General features: G+C 40.6%; 1 protein-coding gene across 2 annotated transcripts; it reads right to left on the reverse strand.

Moving 5' to 3' along the window:
• Positions 1-1587: 1587 nt before the first annotated feature.
• On the reverse strand, positions 1588-14490 carry LOC127633574 (CDK5 regulatory subunit-associated protein 3-like). 2 transcript variants are annotated; one of them, XM_052112776.1, is made up of 15 exons: positions 14389-14490; positions 14008-14053; positions 13053-13184; positions 12811-12911; positions 12599-12647; positions 11700-11878; positions 11437-11573; positions 11084-11228; positions 10821-10928; positions 10644-10725; positions 9799-9887; positions 9491-9696; positions 8869-9040; positions 2047-2143; positions 1590-1881 (listed from the first exon to the last, which is right to left on the reverse strand). In XM_052112776.1, exons 1-14 carry the CDS (start codon positions 14392-14394, stop codon positions 2078-2080), a joined length of 1518 nt encoding a protein of 505 aa, XP_051968736.1. In that variant the 5' UTR covers positions 14395-14490; the 3' UTR covers positions 1590-1881; positions 2047-2077. The 2 variants fall into 2 exon arrangements, with proteins under 2 accessions (XP_051968735.1, XP_051968736.1); XM_052112775.1 differs by having other exon boundaries at positions 1588-2143.
• Between the last annotated feature and the right edge of the window lie 5526 nt (positions 14491-20016).

Here is a 20016-nt window from a genome sequence, read left to right on the forward strand (position 1 = left end):
GACAGGTCAAGAAGCTACAGTGAGCGAATAATTTGGCGTTGAACCTGTTTTTGCTGCACGGCTCACGCGGAGCTCTTGGGTGCAGTACAACACTAAAATAATCAGGAGATTATAGAAACGACACAAAAGCAATCAAAATAATTCAAACCGAACCTATACAGAACAATTTATGTCAGCATGCAAATAAACTCAATACAAATAACTTAATATAGGAAAGACAGGGTTGCTGCAAATGTAAGACCTTTTTCCAAGACGTGAACAAATACCATCTCAAAACAAATCATCCATCACAGACGCTTACCCATCGATAACAACACAGTCTCACATTAATTTGATTCATAGCTGGAACCTTTAACTTTGAAATATTCCGGAGACACTTATTTTGAAACATTTGCGTCATATGACCATCCAATCAAGTAAGGGATATAAAATGTGAACAATAATCTATAACGTAATACAATATACAATTAAAAGTAAACATAGTCCTATTTCATCAACACTACGTCGTCATCAACAGTTTATCTTTAGTGATCGCTTGTCATACATTTCCGATATGGCTTAGCCTAATGATTGTGAACTGCTCAGCAACAGCTGGAAACACACAAGCCCTGTGTGCTAGGAGAAAATACAACAGTGACAAGTTTTCACGTTGAAAGACGCAGCGCATATATTTAATTAAATCGTATCGTTTTGAAGTTTGCTAATCACATTAGACATTAGGTTATATCACGATTCTTTCCGCCCCCAAATTTAAGACCTCTTTAATTAAAACCTAAGACTTATTGACCTTATATTTGGGAAAACTGAATTCAAGATCCGTGGGAACCCTAGAACGAATGAATAAACTACCGGACCTTTCGTATTCTTTAGGTGTTCAGTTCAGACACAACATTAAAGGTGGAGTAAGCGATTCCTGAGAAAGAATATTTGTTTTTACTCAACAGCCAAACAAACAAACAAACCCCTCCCTTCAGTGCTGCCCCCGAATTCATCCACGCGCAAAAGTGTTGAGTGGATCGTCCGATCCACTTTTATATTTTCCTCATTTACAGAGCTAGGGCTGTGTACAAACACCTGATATATTTTTTTTTTTTTTCAGCGCAGACAGCTAGCGTATCGTGAAGACATATTCCCGAAATTTGACAAAGTGTCTTGGATTAAAACGACTTTCTCCACCTCTACAACTCCCAATCTACCAATCACAACCAAGTGTGCTGATAAAGATTGAGTGCACGTGACTGCCCGCTGTTGTCCTTGAAGCAGCAACAATCTCAATTTATTATGACCTTATAAAAGAAAAAAATGGAAGGAGCCAATAACTCTCGTTTCTCGTGGAAGAGACGTGGCCAATGTAAACGTCCAACGCGACCGCCTTGCTCAAGCAGGATGTGTGAACCCGGCATTAACCTTCGTTTTATTATTATTCTCGTCTACTGGGAGGAAAACAAAGTGTTTGTAATAATGGCTGCTGTTTGAAGCTTCGGTGTCAGTAAACGATGTCAGTGCCTGTCTGGTCTGATTGATGGTACAGGCAAAGGTTGTACAGAGCGCAAGCCTCTACTTATAGCTGCATCAGAGACAGAGGGGGAGGGGAGGAGACAGACAAAAGAGAGAATGGATGCGTAGTCATGCATGTGTTAAGACTTTACCATTTTGAAAAAACAAAGACAAATTTGCCACAGATAATATCTTTGCTAAATGTTGCCATGTCTATACCATCAAGACACGCAATATGTTTTTAAAACTTGTCTGAAATGAAGCTGTAATTCATCACAGTTCTGTCCTTGTTTTAGATGCAGGGGGTGTGTAAAGACGACATCCATTAGATCCTCAATTTTGTGAGCATAATGCGTTTCAGCCATGTGATTAAACCAGTCGGTGCTGAGCAAGAGAGAGACAACACAGTGATGAAGCACAAGGGGAGATTTATGGTTAGACTTGTTTGGTTGTGTTTGTCCGTACTTCCCATGACAATTTTATGCAAACTGATAAAATTATATTCGTTCAAATAAAACAAATGAATGGAATTTATTTATGAAATTATACATTTGTGCTTCAAAGTAAATACTCTTCTTGGTCACACATGAACACCCATGAGGTTGACAGGCCGGTTGTTGTATCGCTTGGATATGTCCGCTTCAATCTGTGAAGAGATAGAAAGAGATTTGTATTTTTGTTGCTCAAATAATGGCAGCATAAAATTCATCCATAAGACTCCAGTGGTTCAATCCATGTCTTCAGAAGTGATATGATAGGTGTGTGTGGGTCAGAAAGAGATACATATTTATGACCTTTTTTACTATAAATTCTCCTCTATTGCCAGCAGGTGGCGATATTCAAGAATATGATAATTGCCAAAATTTATCGGTTACCTAACGTAACCTCGGTTCTCTCTAGATGAGGGAATGAGTATTGCGTAAGCTAGCTTACGCTACGGGAAAGATTAATCTTTTTTGAGATATTGAAGCCAAAAAATTATCCTTAATTTTTGTATCCATTGTCAACGCAGTGCGGCAGCTGCAGACCTTGAGCGGGCTAGCTAGCGAGCTCATAGGTTGCTCTGCGGCATCTGCTGCAGCCTATAGACGAGCTTGGGCGAACTCGCATCCAATGAGAGGCGTCCGCGCGCTCACTGCAACAAAGCCCGCCAAAATGGGCGTGACTAGAGTGCATATAAGCGTAGTTCGTAGGCTGGAACCCTGGTTTTCATTGACTGAAGCGATAAGTCGCTCGTGGCGCGAGCACGGCCGGCTACGCAATACTCGTTCCCTCATCTAGAGAGAACCGAGGTTACGTTAGGTAACCGATACGTTCTCTTACGAGAGGTTCTCTCGTATTGCGTAAGCTAGCTTACGCTACGGGAACCCATTGTCAACGCTGTGCGCGTCAAGCATCCACTGTATGAGCCCCAGGGAATTAAGGGGGGACCCATGGGAGCCCTTATGTGTGGGGAAATAATATTTGGCCGGCAAGAATGCGGGTCATTGATTGTGTATACATAAGCACATAGTGGGAAGGGAACGACAGAGCGGCGGTGCCGGTCTGTGTGGAATGTGTCTCATCAGTGCAGCTCACCAGGGGAGCTGTAGCGTATTAAACCGCTAGTAGTTTTGCCTGCAGAGCGGGCACTTCCATATTGTAAAATCTGACAAAGGTGGAGGGGGAAGTCCATCCCGCTGCCACACATATGTCGTGAATGGAAATCCCGCTGGACCATGTCCACGAGGATGCCATGCCTCTAGTGGAGTGAGCCCTAATGCCCAACGGGCATGGCAGGTCTTTTGACGCGTATGCAGCAGCAATAGCGTCCACTATCCATCTAGATGGTGTCTGTTTCGAGGCGGCGAGACCTTTGGTGCGCCCTCGAGCGAAACGAAAAGCTGCTCAGAGCGTCTGAAAGCGGGCGGAGCGCAGTATACAATCTCAGTGCTCTGACCGGGCAAAGGAGATTGGCGTCGCGTTCAGCTAACGGATGCTGGCAGCGCCGATAGGGAAATGACCTGTGCTCTGAAAGGAGTACCGATCACCTTGGGAACATAGCCGTGTCTAGGCTTTAAAATGACCTTGGAGTCACTTGGTCCAAACTCAAGACATGCAGCGCTGACAGACAGCGCGTGAAGGTCTCCCACACGCTTGACTGATGACAGGGCAGTCAGAAAAACGGTTTTGAGTGAAAGGTATTTCAAATCCACGGATTGAAGTGGTTCGAAAGGGGGGCTTTCATAGTTTCGAGAACTATAGAAAGATCCCAGATAGGAACCGATGGGGGCGCGGGGGTTCATCCTTCTAGCTCCCCTGAGGAAGCGGATGACCAGCTCGTTTTTACCCCATGACTGGCCGTGCAGGGGTTCAGCGAACGCCGCAACGGCCGCCACATACACTTTGAGCGTGGATGGGGATCTGCCCTTATTCAGCAGCTCTTGTAGAAATACGAGCAGCGACGACACCCCACATGTCCGCGGGTCCAGGTCTCGGTCGGTGCACCATTTTGAGAACACAGACCATTTTGATGCATAGAGTCTTCTCGTGGAAGGGGCTCTAGCGTGTATGATGGTGTTTATTACTCCTTCTGGCAGAGCGACGGGTAGTCGTTGATCACCCACGCATGCAGCGCTCTGGGTGGGGATGCCAAATTGTGCCACGAGCTTGAGAGAGGAAATCTACTCTCACTGGGATGGGCCACGGCGCTGTCAGTGACAGCTGCGTAAGCTCCGGGAACCATGTCTGATTCTCCCAACGCGGGGCTATGAGGAGCACCGAGTGACGCGTTTCCCTGATCCTCTGCATTACCTGTGGCAATAGCGAGACGGGAGGGAAGGCGTAAAGCGGGCGTCTGGGCCAGTCCTGGGCCAGCGGCCCTCGCTCGAGAAAAATATTGGGCAGTGAGAGTTCTCTTTGGACGCAAAGAGGTCTATCTCCGCTCTTCGAATAGGTGCCATAACGTCTGGACTGTTTGAGCGTGCAGGGACCATTCCCTGGGGAATATTGTCTCTGGACAGTCTGTCCGGGCCGTCGTTCAGGTGGCCTGGCACGTGCGTCGCCCTCAGCGAGCGCAGGTGGCACTGGGACCAACTCAGTATGCGTTTCGTCAGATGGAAGAGGTTCCTGGATCTGACACCGCCCTGACGGTTTAGGTAGGATACCACAGATCTGTTGTCCGAACGGACCAGGATGTGGTGACCCTGAATGACCGGGAGAAAACGCACGCAGCGTGCATCGACCGCTATCGTTTCCAGACAATTTATGTGAAGGAGCTTTTCCTGAACTGACCATAGGCCGAAAACCGGAAAGCCCTCGCGACCGCGCCCCAACCCGTGTTGGACGCGTCTGTCGAGATGACTTTTCGGCGAGATACAGCTCCCATTGTCACTCCCCGCTGATACCATTCGGCCACTGTCCAGGGCTGCAGAGCTGAAATACAGGTCTGAGTCACCTTGATGGGCTGGCGGCCTGTGGCCCAAGCCCGGCGAGACGCTGGGTGTTTAGCCAATGCTGAAGCGGGCGATGTGCAGTAAACCCAGCTGAAGTACTGCTGCGGCTGAGGCCATGTAGCCTAGCACTCTCTGAAATTTCTTCAGAGGTGTGAGGCTGTTCATCTGAAATGACGCTGCTAGTCGCTGCACACGCGCGCGTGCTGTGTAGATAAGCTGAGCCGTCATTGCCACTGAGTCTAGTTCTATTCCAAGGAAGGAAATTGCCTGACTAGGCTGTAGTGAGCTCTTGGTCCAATTGACTGCAAGGCCCAAACTGTTCAGATGACTGAGGAGAACTGTCCTGTGAGACAGAAGCTCCGTATGTGATTGTGCCAAAATCAGCCAATCGTCCAAATAGTTCAGAATTCGCAAACCCTGACTCCGCAGGGGTGCGAGCGCCAGCGTCCATGCACTTCGTGAAAGTACGGGTGCTAAGGACAGGCCGAACGGAAGGACGGTGTATTGATAAACCTGGCCGTCGGCTGAATCTCAAGAATGGCCTGTGACGGGGATTTATCTGAATCTGAAAGTATGCATTTTTCAGATCGAGAGAAATAAACCAGTCCCCTGGCGCATCATGCGCGAGGAGTTTGCTGGTTGTAAGCATTTTGAATGGTCTTTTTGCAAGCGCTTTGTTCAAAACCCTGAGATCTAATATTGGTCTGAGGCCGCCGTCTTTCTTGGGGACAAGAAAATAACGGCTGTAAAACCCTGACTTCGCTCAGGGAGGCGGCACTCTCTCTATGGCCCTTTTGCACAGAAGGTTTGCTATTTCTGAACGAAGCATGCACGCTGCTTCCGTGTTCAAAGTAGTTTCGAGCGCGCTCTGAAGCAAGGAGGATGGCGATCGAACTGTAGCAAATAGCCCTGTTTTATTGTGCTTAACACCCATTCGGATATCCCTGGAATATCTTCCCACGCTTTGAAGCGTAATGTTAGAGGGTGAATGGCCAAATCGCTCTGATTGCCGCACACAGCAGCTGAACAGAATGTGTGGCGGCTTTCTGTGCTTATGCTGGACTGCTCGCAGACAGCATGGACAGGCTGTTCTATGAGTGACTTCCGATTGAGGTGAATGGGGAAAGAGTCACGTCTGTTAAGTGATGCGCAAGCATAGCCACGAGCACGGGACTTACATACAGAGAAGTGTTTGCTGGCCGTGTGACAGAGCGGGCAGAGAATGGGCGCGCGCACGTATTCGTGAGCGCATTTATTGACTCTAACACTCGAGTGGTTCAGTAACCGCTTTTGAGTGTGCTCTGATGGGGACACGGAACGTGTAATGCTTGTGTGTAGAGGTGAACACTAGATTGTGGGCACATTTTCTACACGTAAGGCTGGTCGTGTGACAGAGCAGCCAGAGAATGGGCGCCGCGCACGGATTCGGTGGGTGCGTTTATTAACCCTAACACTCGAGCGGGTCGTAACCGCTTTATGTGAGTGTGCTCTGATAGGGACACGGACGTGTAATGCTTGTGTGTAGGGGTGAACACTGAATCGTGGGCACATTTTCTACACATAAGGCTTTATTTTGGGTCGCCGTGGAAACGGCGTTTGAGTGCAGAGCAAGCGGGTAATATCACCGGCTTGTTGGCTGCTGAATCCACCACTGCAGTAGCCTGAGAGAAGGGGACTGACAGGGGCGTACTGGGACTTACATACAGCTGGCCGTGTGACAGAGCGGGCAGAGGAGGAGCAGCGCGACGGGCTCGTGGGCGCGTTATTAACTCTAACACTCGAGCGGGTCGTAACCGCTTATGTGAGTGTGCTCTGATAGGGACACGGGATGTGTAATGCTTGTGTGTAGGGGTGAGCACTGGATTGTGGGCACATTTTCTACACATAAGGCGAACTATCCCGTTAAAGAAATATTCTGGATTTAATACAAATTAAGCTCAATCGACAGCATTCGTGGCATAATGTTGATTACCACAAAAATTGATTTCGACTCATCCCTCCTTTTCTTTAATAAAAGCAAAAATCGAGGTTACAGGGAGGCACTTACAATGGAAGTGAATGTGACCAATTTTTTGAGGGTTTAAAACACAGAAATGTGAATCTTATAATTTTATAAAAGCACTTGCATTAATTCTTATGTTAGATCATGTATTATTTGAGCTGTAAAGTTGTTTAAATTGTAATTTTCACAGTAGTTTTAGGGCTTGTTGTATAATTGGCTATAAGTTTACACAGAAAATGTTAGTAAGTGATTTTATCACACTAAAATTATGTTTACATGCATATTGATTTGTCTTGTGTGTATACTTTTGAAAAAGCTTGTATTTTAACATTAAAAAATTGGCCCAATTCACTTTTGTTACCCAGATTATTCTTATTTTTTTTATTATTATTTTTTTCAAAATAAATTTTTGTGGTAATCAACATTATTCCACAAATGCGGTCATTTGAGCTTAAACTTGTATTGGACCCGGAATATTCCTTTAAGGTATTTCAGACATACCGGTAGGCACGTAACCCCACACAAATAGAACACTACAGACCAGTCTCTCTCATCCCATTCATGGCAAAAACACTTGAAAGGGCAGTTTTCAATCAAATCTCTGCCCATCTCTCACAGAACAAGCTGCTGGATGACAATCTGAAGGCTTCAAAAGTGGACACTCCACCGAGGCTGCCATGTCCTGATTCTGCTGGACCCTTCTGCAGCCTTTGACACAGTCAACCATCATATCCTACTCTCCACCCTCTCTTCACTGGGCATAACAGGAACTGTGCTTAACTGGTTTAATTCCTATCTCTCAGGTAGGTCCTTCAAGGTAGCCTGGAGCCTTTCCATCCATTGCTGCTGTTGAACACAACATCACCAAGCAACTACAGTATTACCTTCCAAAATGGTCAGATATCTAGGGGTAACCATCGATACAATTCCAATTTCACAGACCACATCTCAAAGACTGCAAGATCATGTAGATTTACACTCTACAATATCAGGAAAATAAGACCCTTCCTCTCTGAAGATGCCACACAACTGCTTGTTAAGTCACTTGTCATAACTAGACTGGACTACTGTAATGCTCTCATTGCAGGCCTCCCTGCATGTGCAATTAGACCTCTGCAAATGATCCAGAATTCAGCAGCATGTCTGGTCTTTAATGAACCAAAGAGAGCATGTTACACAACTCTTTGTCTCTCTCCACTTCCTGCCGGTTGATGCATGTATGAAATTCAAGGCTCTGATGCTGGCATACAAAACAGTCACTGGGTCTGTTCCAGCATACCTAAAATCATTTCTGTATAGCAAAACGCCCATCAGAAGCCTGCGGTCGGCTAAGGAACGTCGCCTTGTTGTACCAACACAAAGAGGCACCAAAACACTTTCCCGAATCACTCTCTGTCTTCAAAAAAGGACTTGAAACACATCTTTTCCATGAGTACTTAACCAGTCACTAAAAACAAAAATTTCTTGTTGAACTTTAATCTATTTTGAATACTATTCTGATGCTAGTGAAACTTTGCAGTATGACACTTTTCGTACCACGGTCTCCTTAAGATGATTCGCTTATGTTTTCCTCTTTTGTTAGTCACTTTGGATAAAACGGTCTGCCAAATGAATACATGGAAATGGAAATGTAGGCACTTGGCAACAGCTGTCAGCTAGTGAGCATGGATTGTGAAGAGTCCCAGTGCTATTCAGCACTCTTTGAACACTGCTTGTCCAATACAATTCGAGAACTGGAACAGTTATAATTAACATTTTACATAATAGAGAGAAATGCATACATGAGGGGAACCAAACTTCTGCTACTATTTTCACTTTTTTAGAGATAGGAACTTAAACAAGGAAGTGACAGCGTATGCTGTTGTATTACAACAAAAGTATTATGATCAATCTATACTGAAACTAATTTGTGAACATCTCATTATGCTGCTGTACCAGTTTCTGTAGTTCCTTGGTTCGAGCAGCCAGCAGATCAATGCGGGGCTCTAGCCTGGCCTGTTCCTCCAGAGCCTCCTGTCTTTTTTCAGCCAGCATGTTACGCTTCAGCACTAAGATGTCAGCCTGTTTGAGTTTCTGCCGCAGTAACTCAGACACACGATCCACATAGCTGAGACAAAGACAGAACACCAGAGTTGTCAGTATCTGATTAGAAGATATTTGTTAATTGATTCCTTCTCTGTCTTCATGATGTTAAGCATTTGTTTTAATGTGTAATGTGCAAATATATACAGTTTTGCCGGTTTAAATAATATATTCACTATATATCTCAGATCCAGCATGATACCAGGCATCAAAACATTATAAATGTAAAATAGATGCACAACGATGGATAACGGTTTGTTTTCTTTGGAAATAAAGCATAGAAAAAGTCTAAAGTTCCATTTAGATAAAATAAGCCTTTTAACTGGCTTCCAATGTTGGCCTGATATATTTGATGAAAAATATATTAAATTTGCTAATATTGTTCTAATCGATCACCAAAATACAATTCATCTCTGTTAAAAAAATTATTTATAGGTGAAACCAGAGACTGAATGTTTCATTAGGGTGTAATTACCGTGGTGATGCCTGGATCATGAAGAGGTGCTGCATTCGTAGTGTGGTGAACCCATTCAGCAGGCCTCGCACCTCTGCCAGCATGACCTGCACACGCTCGGGAGTCTGAGCCTGGATCACAGAGGGAGCGAGCTGGAACTGACTCATAGCCACCACGTCACCTTCTTCATTCATCTCACGCAGCCGCTGACATAGGAACAGTTCCAACTAACCCAAAACATAAAATCAAAACAATAAGGTTGGTTTAGGTAGGGGTTAAGAGCCTTCACTTTATATGGTTCTTGTCATAGTAAGAATGAGCTGTTGTACCTCCATTAGCTCATCGATAAACTGGCTCCGTGTCTGTGAGTTTTCCAGAAGAGAAAGAGCATCCTCACCTCTGGCAACACCATCAGGACCTGTCAACAAAGTCTTAAATCTTACAGCATCTTTCACAAGTATTCAAACAGTTTACTGAATTGCTGATCCTACATTGAAATTAAGTTACATTGCTTCCAATGCAGCACTGTATTGATAAATCTCAAACATTTTGGTTATAGAAGAATATTTCTGCTCTGTAGGTCCACACAATGCACGTGAATAGTGACCAAAACTTTGAAGCTCCAAAAATCACATAAAGGCAGCATAAAAGTAACCCATACAACTCCAGTGGTTTAATCTATGTCTTCTGTAGAGATTTTGGATTTGGGAGAGAACAGACCAAAATATAACTCCTATTTCACTGCACATCTTGCCATTGCAGTTTCTAGGCACGGTCATGATTTCAAGCTCAATTACACTTCCTAGTACTTGAGGTATACGCAGAGCATTAGATATCACCAGAAAGTGTAATTGATCTTAAAATCATGATCGCCAAGGAGACTGCCGATTTCAAGATTTATAGTGAAAAAGGAGTTATATTTTGTCTGTTCTTAGCTACAAACCCATGGATTAAACCACTACAGATTTATGGATTACTTTCATGCTGTCTCTATGTGCTTTTTGAATCTTCAAAGTTTTGGTCACTATACACTTGCATTGTATGGACCTACAGAGCTGAGGTATTCTTCTAAAAAGAGATGAGAGAATTACAATTTTTAAGTGGACCATTCCTTTAACACACATCAAAAAAAAAATTATCAACAGTTAATTCGAACAAATCTAAACACACTTACAGTCTGTGCCCACATCCACAACTTCAATTTCCATGTGAGTGGATTCAGAAATTCCCCAGTCAATACCACCAGCACCTGTTTCCTAAAGATGATTGATAGACAGTCTTTTATTCTAAATCGTAAGGGTTTTTAAGTGATAACCAGAGGTTTAACCTTGCTAATGTATAGGGCTCTTACCTCAGGGCCAGATTCAAGGCTAATGCCCCAGTCCACACCATCCTCAACAGAGATCCCAACATTCACCTCCTCAGTACCGGCACCGCTGCCAAGGTTACCCCAGTCAATCTAAATGGAAACAAAAAGACAGACAGATTATATGGAGAGACTCTTGGTTGTTAATCCAATGTGTGAATTTACATAAGACCTGCTTACCAAACACAAACTCAACAAAATGTCAAAAACTGAAATAGTTTTAAGTTTTTCCATGTTGCCTGACTCACCGTCTCCTCTGTGACAACGTCAAGTGGGGCTTCCTCCATTACAGGTCTCTCTATAACCGTAGGCACATTTCCTGTCTTCCACTCATACACAGTTGTGTTTCCTTTCTGCTGGACAAACCGAAGCATGGGGAGAACTGGCTCAGACCTGCAACAGTCAGCGGAGTAATGAAGTTACGTGTTTGACTTCCATCTCCATAATTACAATTAGACAAAAATTATATTTGGGTCATGTTAGATGTTCATGTTCCGCCAAGGGTAATAAAATACTGGATGCATGCAGGTATATAAAGGTTAAATGTGTGCCAGATTATACTATATGTGTAATATGAGAATTTACATTAAGTGACACTCACCAGCCACAGACAAAATCTGTGAATGCTGTGTAAAACTCTGAAGCTTCTTTCAGGCAGGCTGCTTTCTTACCAGTTCCTTCTAAAACTACAGGCAGATCTTTGACCAGAGCTTGTAACTCCCTCGCCACATTTTCCCCCTGTAAAACAGTCGCTTTATAGGTCAGTATGGGTTTCTCTGTTGAACTAAAATAATTGTAATTAAAATCAATGACATTACCATAACAGAATGAACCATCACCAATGCGAGATGCTCCTTTTCTTACCTTTATACCATATTGTTTACAGGCTGCATAAAAACGTTCCCTCATGTCTGCAGCACCGCTTTGACACTCCACTTCTCGTCGGCTCAGCTCCTGCTGAAGCTGCTGAGCTTTAGACACTTGCTTCCTTAGAGCAGGACCTTCATAACTTACACTGCGAAACAACAGACTGGCCACTTCAGCTAGGGTTAAAAACACACACATACAGAACCATGTCACTGCCTCTCATCAGATCAAAAGAAATAAACAGGTTAAATACTGTCTTAAAGGAATATTCCAGGTTTAATTCAAGTTAAGCTCAATCGACAGCATTTGTGGCATAATATTGATTACAAAAAAAAAACAAAAGGAAAGAAATTTGAATCGTCTGTCCTTCTCTTTAATAATAAAAAAGCAAAACACAAGGTCAAAGTGAGGCAGTTACAATGGAAGTGAATGGGCCAGAATTTTGGAGGGTTTAACATTTTATAAAAGCACTTACAGTAATTGTTCTGTTTAAACTCACGTATTATATGAGCTGTAAAACTGTTTTAAATCATAATATTTTCATTTGATTTTGGTTTTTCAGTTTTCCTCATGGCAAAGATGTAAAGTTATAACTTTACACAGAAAAGATTAGTAAGTGATTTTATCACACTTAAATCATATTAACACATTTGTTTACATCCTGTGGCTATACTTTTGAAACAGTAAGTACTTTAATGTTTAATAGATTGACACCATTCACTTCCAAAGTGCCTCACTGTTACCCAGATTTATTCTTTTTTTTTTTTTTAAAAGCATGAGCATGTCAAAATGAATGTTAGTAGTAATCAATATTACACTACAAATGCTACTGATTGAGCTTAACTTGTATTAAACCTGGAATATTCCTTTAAATAACTCTTTAAATTACTGCTTACCTAAATAGACGTTGTCTTTTTCATAGACAGACACAATCTCTTGCCAGTCCTGTTGGCAACGTAAAATATAAATATGCATATATATATATATATATATATATATATATATATATATATATATATATATATATAGTATATATGTATAGCATTAGGAGTATTTAACAAACAACACATTGAAAAAAAATAAATAAACATAACAGGTGCATCATCACCTTCATCCTTTGAGATGAATATCTGCCAAAAATATTTTTTGTGGATGCTTCTGTTCCTTTCAATATTTCGATTATTCGTAAACAATGGAAATAGTGGATATCTGTAAAGTAACAATAAAAATATCAAAAAATCAAGTGAATAAACAGATCCAAAATTAAACTTTTCAGAAAAGACAAATAGATGAAAAATCACACAAACAATAAGAAAACATGTAGATTATGTTATTTAATTATTAATTTACATGTTCCAGATAGTAATTGTTTTATCTCCTCATTCTCTGGCATATCCTGAATGGCAACATTGATTTTCTCTCTAATAGTCATAACTGCACTTTGCCATTTTAGTGTGCAGTGCCTCCTGTCCACCAACCAGTCTGAAAGATGAAAACAAAGGCAAGGCTTTAAATTCATATTTGTGTAATGCTCTCCACTTTGTATTTTTATATTGCAGCATAAAAATCTAATGTAATATATATATATACACAATTTAAATCATTGGTAATTAGAATACAGTTACATTCAAAAAGTATTTTGATTACTAACGAGATTAATTAGCATTTTAATGTAATTTGTTTCATTTAATATTTAGGCCTTTCAGATGGAAAAAATGTATACATATAAATGATGTGATCCAAAGTGCATTTGATCAGCGGTGAAACACTTTCTTATGAAGCGTTACATTCATACCAGCAGACAGAGAAGTACGTTTGAAGTAAGTTTGGAGCAGAAGAAATAAAAATAAACCTTGTGTAAATTGTCAGCTTTACGCTAAGCTAAAATGCTATTTCTAGACATTTTATATACTCATGTTACCAGACACAATCATGTTTTTTTATATTCTTAATAATAATTTGTGTATTGTTTTCCTGTAAAAATATTTTAAAAAATCCTTATAACAAGATCAATTAGATTTATCTTGTTTTAGAAACAATACCGCATAAGATATTTAGGTGTGTGTGTGTATGTATGTATGTATGTATGTATGTATGTGTATATATATATATATATATATATATATATATATATATATATATATATATATACACATACACATATATGATGAATATCAAAACACTAGTAAAAAGTTCTAATAGCTCCTTCAGATCTAAACTACTTCGTATAAAGTTGAACCCCTTTCCATTAAAAAAAATTATAAGAATGTGTAGATGTGCATAAATCACTGTAAAACAGTCTTACCTAAGAGTTTACTTGTTTGGATGTCAATAGGGAGATTCTGGATTTTCTGTTAATAATGGATTACAATAAAGGTGAATTATAAACAATGTAATCATAGCTACATCGAATATGTACTCGCAATATGTTCCCTGCTTTAACATAATTTAAATGTAACCTTGTCTGAAAATCTCTACTGGAAAAACGAATTACAATCGAAGTAAACTGTTGCATCCTTTTTATAAACATAAGAATAGCGTTTCAATAATATGCATTGAACATTTTTGACAGTATGTCAAAGTCTGCAAAGACTGTTGACTCTTCTTGCAACAGAGTAAAAGACTAAAAATAATAAGAAAAATTAAAAAAAGACTCAATTTCAGCCAAATAATGTTCTTGTTTTACCTCCATTGCACCTGCGGTTGTCGTTATATTGCTAAAAGAATAATTAAAACGACTCCATGCTTATAGCTGAGACCGAATAAATGCAGCTCAAGTTTACGTCCACACTGACACGTACATACACAGCTGACCAATCAACACATGCAACACTGCTGTGTCACACTCACACGCTGCAGAAAGACCAATGATCTACGAGAATATAAAAACTGTTTAGAACTTCCTTATAATGCCAAAATAAAAGTCACTGGAAAAGTATTTAAAATAATTAATGACATGACTAAGTAGCATCAAAATAAACCAGTCAAACAAAAATAAATCAATATAAAGTTAATTTAACTTAAAGAAGTTATGATAAATTATATAAATCTACTGAACTCAAAATTCTCTAAAATTAATGTAGCTGTTAAATCTTAAAGGCGCACTTAGTAATTTTTTTATTTGTCATCTTACAAATGACATACACTGACACTTAGAGATAGACACAGCCATAATTGATTTAATTCACTTGTGAAAGTGTCCAATAACAGTGTGGTTACTGAGATTAAGTGATTAGTGATGGTCATGTGATCCTAATATGGCAGCCCCCATGATAATTATTTTGGAGTCTTCATCTCATATGAATGTTTATGATTTATAAACTAAGTAATAAAAGAAACATCCTCTTACTTTCAACTGCTTTTATTTTCAGCAAACTTAACATGTGTAAATATTTGTATAAACATAAAAAGATTCAACATCTAAGACATGTGACTAACATAAATGAAATAATGGCTGTGTCTCATTTCGAAGGCTGCATGCCAGGTAGGACGCGTCCTTTGAACAAGCCTCGCTTAAACGAGACAGCCTTCGTAGGACAAACGGAAACAGAACATAACATGGTTGCTATGACAGCACGCCACTCAAGCACGAGCACTTTGAGTGAGAAGCTAACAAAAGTTCCTTTGGAAGGGATGTATAAGGTAAAATTTAGGAGAGTTATAATGATGTAAAGAGAAAAGAAAATAGATTTTACAGGTGTACTTTTATTCTAATACATTATTTTAATTATATATTAATATAATTATACATATTATATACTCTGCACCCAATCTACTGAGGTACTTCAGCTTGGGAATTAAGACTTGCATTTGAACATGTTTACGGGCAAACTGGCGTAATTTTGTTTAGACATTTCCGTTGAAGCAAAGAATTGTGGGTTGTGAGAAACCATGAAGGATACACATCATGCATCCTCTGAATTCCTGTGAAAGAAGGTCAGATTCGAAGGCTGCATTAGAAGTGTCCTACTCACTTTTCTGAAACGAGACAGTCTCTAAGATGTATGTGGCCAACAAATGCGACCTCCAGAGGAGGCATCCTTCCAAACGAGACACAGCCAATGTGTCCCTGAACAAACGGGGGTAACAGTCAGTATCTGGTGTGGCCGCCAGCTGCATTAAGTACTGCAGTGCATCTCCTCCTCATGGACTTCACCAAATTTGGCAGTTCTTGCTACGAGATGTTACCCCACTCTTCCACCAAGGCACTTGCAATTTCCCTGACATTTCTGAGGGAAATGGCCCTAGCCCTCATCCCCCGATCCAACAGGTCCCAGACGTGCTCAATGGGATTGAGATCCGGGCTCTTCGCTGGCCATGGCAGAACACTGACATTCCTGTCTTGCAGGAAATCACGTACAGAATGAGCAGTATGGCTGATGCATTGTCATGCTGGAGGGTCATATCAGGATGGAGGAGGATGTCTTCCTTGTAATGCACAGTGCTGATTGCCTGCAATGACAACCAGCTTAGTCCGATGATGTTGTGACACAATGCCTCAGACCATGACGGACCCTCCACCTCCAAATCGATCCCGCTTCAGAGTATAGACCTCGGTGTAATGCTCATTCCTTCGACAATAAACGAAAGTCGACCATCACCCCTGGTGAGACAAAACCATGACTCGTCAGTGAGGAAAACTTTAAGCCAGTCCTGTCTGGTCCAGCGAAGGTGGGTTTGTGCCCATAGGCGACGTTGTTGCCGGTGATGTCTGGTAAGGACCTGCCTTACAACAGGCCTTCAAGCCCTCAGTCCAGCCTCTCTCAGCCTATTGCGGACAGTCTGAGCACTGATGGAGGGATTATGCATTCCTGGTGTAACTCAGGTAGTTGTTGTTGCCATCCTGTACCTGTCCCGCAGGTGTGATATTCAGATGTACAGATCCTGTGCAGGTGTTGTTACATGTAGTCTGCCACTGCGATGACGGCTGTCCTTCCTATCTCCCTGTAGTGCTGTTTTAGGGGTCTCACAGTACGGACATTGCAGTTTATTGCCCTGGACACATCTGCAGTCCTCATGTCTCCATGCAGCATGCCTAAGGCACATTCATGCAGATGAGCAGGGACCCCGGGCATCTTTCTTATGGTGTTTTTCAGAGTCAGTAGAAAGGTCTTATAACTGTGATCTTAATTGCCTACTGTCTGTAAGCAGTTAGTGTCTTAACCACCGTTCCACAGGTGCATGTTCATTCATTGTTTATGGTTCATTGAACAAACATGGAAAACCTTTACATAAAAGATCTGTAAAGTTATTTGGATTTATACAAAATATAAAAGAGTTTACGTATGTTTCAAAATTAGAAATTTATTTATTTAGGAGTAAAACTTTTTAAAAGAGAGAGAGAGAGAGAGTAATACTGTGCACCTTCAAATGCAATGGCAATTTTGCTGTGACTAAACTACAGACGTTACTGAATTACAGAAGTTGCATTGTCCTCCAGATGGCTCAATTTCCTTCCTATTAACTCCAATGTAAGATGGTCTAATGAGGAGAAAAAATACTATTGTGTGACTGATTCAATTTAATAAAAATGTTCCTACACTCTTAAGATGATTTAGCAATGGATAACAGCATGTATTTGTGGTTTTTTTCCAAGTACTTTTTTTTTCTTGCAGTTTGGAGATTCTATTTATGTATTGCATTTCCACTTCATGCTTGCAGAGTTTATGTATTTCATCATATTCTTTATGTCTACATAAATTCATGGTGAATATCCTGCTCTTTCCTCAAGGTGGTTTTATAGATTTTTCTGTTTGGCAGTTCACAGCACACCTTCTCGAACATGTCAGTGCCCAAGGGGACTTTGGCTTTTTCAATAACTGCTGGTGTCTCAAGTGTTTCCAACAAGAGACTGTTCCCATCGTATAATTGACAGAGATATGTAACTATTTCGTCAGACTTCTTCTCTTTTTTGATAGAGATTAGATAGAGATTGCTGTCAACATGTGAAGATTAGCAGTCAATAGGTTTAGTACAGTAATAAATTCAGCCACATTTTGAGATGTGAATAAGGGCCAATATGACACATCTGTAATGCAATGTTAAAATCAAAGATAGGCTTGTAGTTAACACCACACTTTGGCTGCTTTTAAATGTTTGGATTCTACAACACTGTACACTTCAGAAAACCTCTCCAGGAGAGGCATTTGATGATAGAATTATATTATACTTCAAGCAAATCTGGTTTAATCACTCAAAAGACCATTACAGCACCTGGCAGAGAGCAGAAATCAGTAAAGCTTTTTTACGGTCTTGTGATGCACAATGGCTGTAACAGTTAAAAGGGAACCATAACAATGCTTTATTTTCATATTTTTGAATGACATTCAAACCTGCTCATATCTCAGCTGGCCATCCAGTATCCATCTGTGATTTCCTCCACACTATGCAAATGAGAGCATCATTCATCTGGTAGCCTTGCAAAATTAAACATCAGAGGTAAAATTGTGAGCAAGCTCAGGTGACAAATGTCCTTCTGTTGTTAACCCCCTAACAACAATCCAAAATAAATAAATATATCCTTTTATGTAAAAACCACATTCAAAAATGCTATGTATGGATAAAAACCACTGACCTCTGAAACTGCAAACACAATACAATTAAATTAGTATCAACATTCATACACATTCAGGGCTGGACTGGAATAAGGGGGTTTCCTGTCTGGATATCGCAGCACCTTTTTGTGGTCCTTTCTGCATGATGCGGAGGCTCATTTATTTATTCTTATTGCGGCCATTTGGCCCGTTTCGCGGCAGACCCACCGGACACCGCGGTTCTCCCGATGGCCAGTACGCCACTGATTGGCCCCAAAGTGCGTCGGCACACTGGGAAAATTCCCGGTATGCCAGATTACCAGTCCAGCCCTGTACACATTATATATACAGTTTACAGTACTATGCAAATGTATTAGACACATAAGATGTTAAAAAAGAAAATTTGTCTTAAAATAGTTTTATATCTTCAGCTTTACTGTGTCATTAGGAAATATAAATGTTAGACTCCCAAACATTCCTTTTGCAAATAGAATAGAGTAGAAGAACAGGGAGCACTGGAACAGATGGCATGACACCCACAGAGCCCCCAACTGAACAACGAGTAAGTCTGGGATTTCATGACAGAACCAATTGAGACCGCCTAAATAGATACAAGAACTGTGACGAATTCTCCAAGAATCTTTGAACATCCTATCTGCCAACAAACAAGAAATGTTGTACCTAGGAGAATTGGTGCTGTTTTGAAGGCAAAGTTGGTCACATCAAATATTAATTTAACTTTTTTATGTTTACTGGACTTTGTATGACTTTATTGATAAATTAAAAATATTTATGGCATTAGTTTTGAAGTTTACTATGCAACAAGTTCTCCAAACACTTTTGCACAGTACTTTGTATATATATATATATATATATATATATATATACACACACACACACACACACACACACACACACACACACACACACACACACACAGTACTGTATACATATATTAATGCAAAATCATCCCAGTCAGTATAATTTGTGCACCACGCTAAGGATTTTCAATTCCAGTTACCAATTCCAGTTACCAAAATTCCATTTACCAATTTATTTATAAATGTTAAATCACAGAGTGCAATGTAAGAGTAATTGATTTTTATTAAAATAGGAATAACAGGGTACAGTGAAAGATATTATACAGTTCCTAATATCATGTGTTAACTGTCTTAATACTTGTAACATTTGTTTGTTAATAATAAAACCAAAAAGCACACAGAACGAATAAATGTTTTATTGGAAATATTCAATATTTTGAATTGCATTGGAAAAATTGCACTGGAAATATTGCATTGGAAAAATTGGGAATATTTCATTATATTCAAATAATTGCATTGTGGCTTCAGTTTATAATATGAAACAGGACCATGGCCTGTGTAACAGATATAGGGAAGACATGATCCTGCTGTATATGCATAGACTGAAACAACAATCAAACAAATCACATGATGGCTTGACATTGGCTGCATTTATTTATTCTATTACAATAATTTACCTTAAAGTTTATTTTGTCTTGATTTGGGAAGGTAAGTACCTTTTTAGTGTACCATGCAAATGTTACAGTAAAGCAACTTCACGCTCCCATGAGGTCTGGTCCTCTTTGACTGCCCTCCCCTCTGATCACATGGTTGTAACATATACTCATGTTGCATTGGGTTGGAAAATAATGTTCAACTTGGACTGAAACATGTTTGTGTGAGGTTGTAAAGGCTGCTGTCTGAGTGAGCGAGAGAGAGAGTGAGAAATAAAACAAGAGATAAAGAGAGGGAGTGAGGGAG

Source organism: Xyrauchen texanus, chromosome 40, assembly GCF_025860055.1.
Source record: "Xyrauchen texanus isolate HMW12.3.18 chromosome 40, RBS_HiC_50CHRs, whole genome shotgun sequence".
NCBI classification, from domain to species: Eukaryota; Metazoa; Chordata; class Actinopteri; order Cypriniformes; family Catostomidae; genus Xyrauchen; species Xyrauchen texanus.

What these genes read in the sequence shown, in the direction of transcription:
- LOC127633574 (XM_052112775.1), bottom strand. An exon ending in ATTCATCTCAAAGGATGAAG is followed by an intron (nt 12,648 to 12,810) that starts GTGATGATGCAC and finishes CGTTGCCAACAG; the next exon opens with GACTGGCAAGAGATTGTGTC. An exon ending in TGTGGATGTGGGCACAGACT is followed by an intron (nt 9,888 to 10,643) that starts GTAAGTGTGTTT and finishes CTTTGTTGACAG; the next exon opens with GTCCTGATGGTGTTGCCAGA.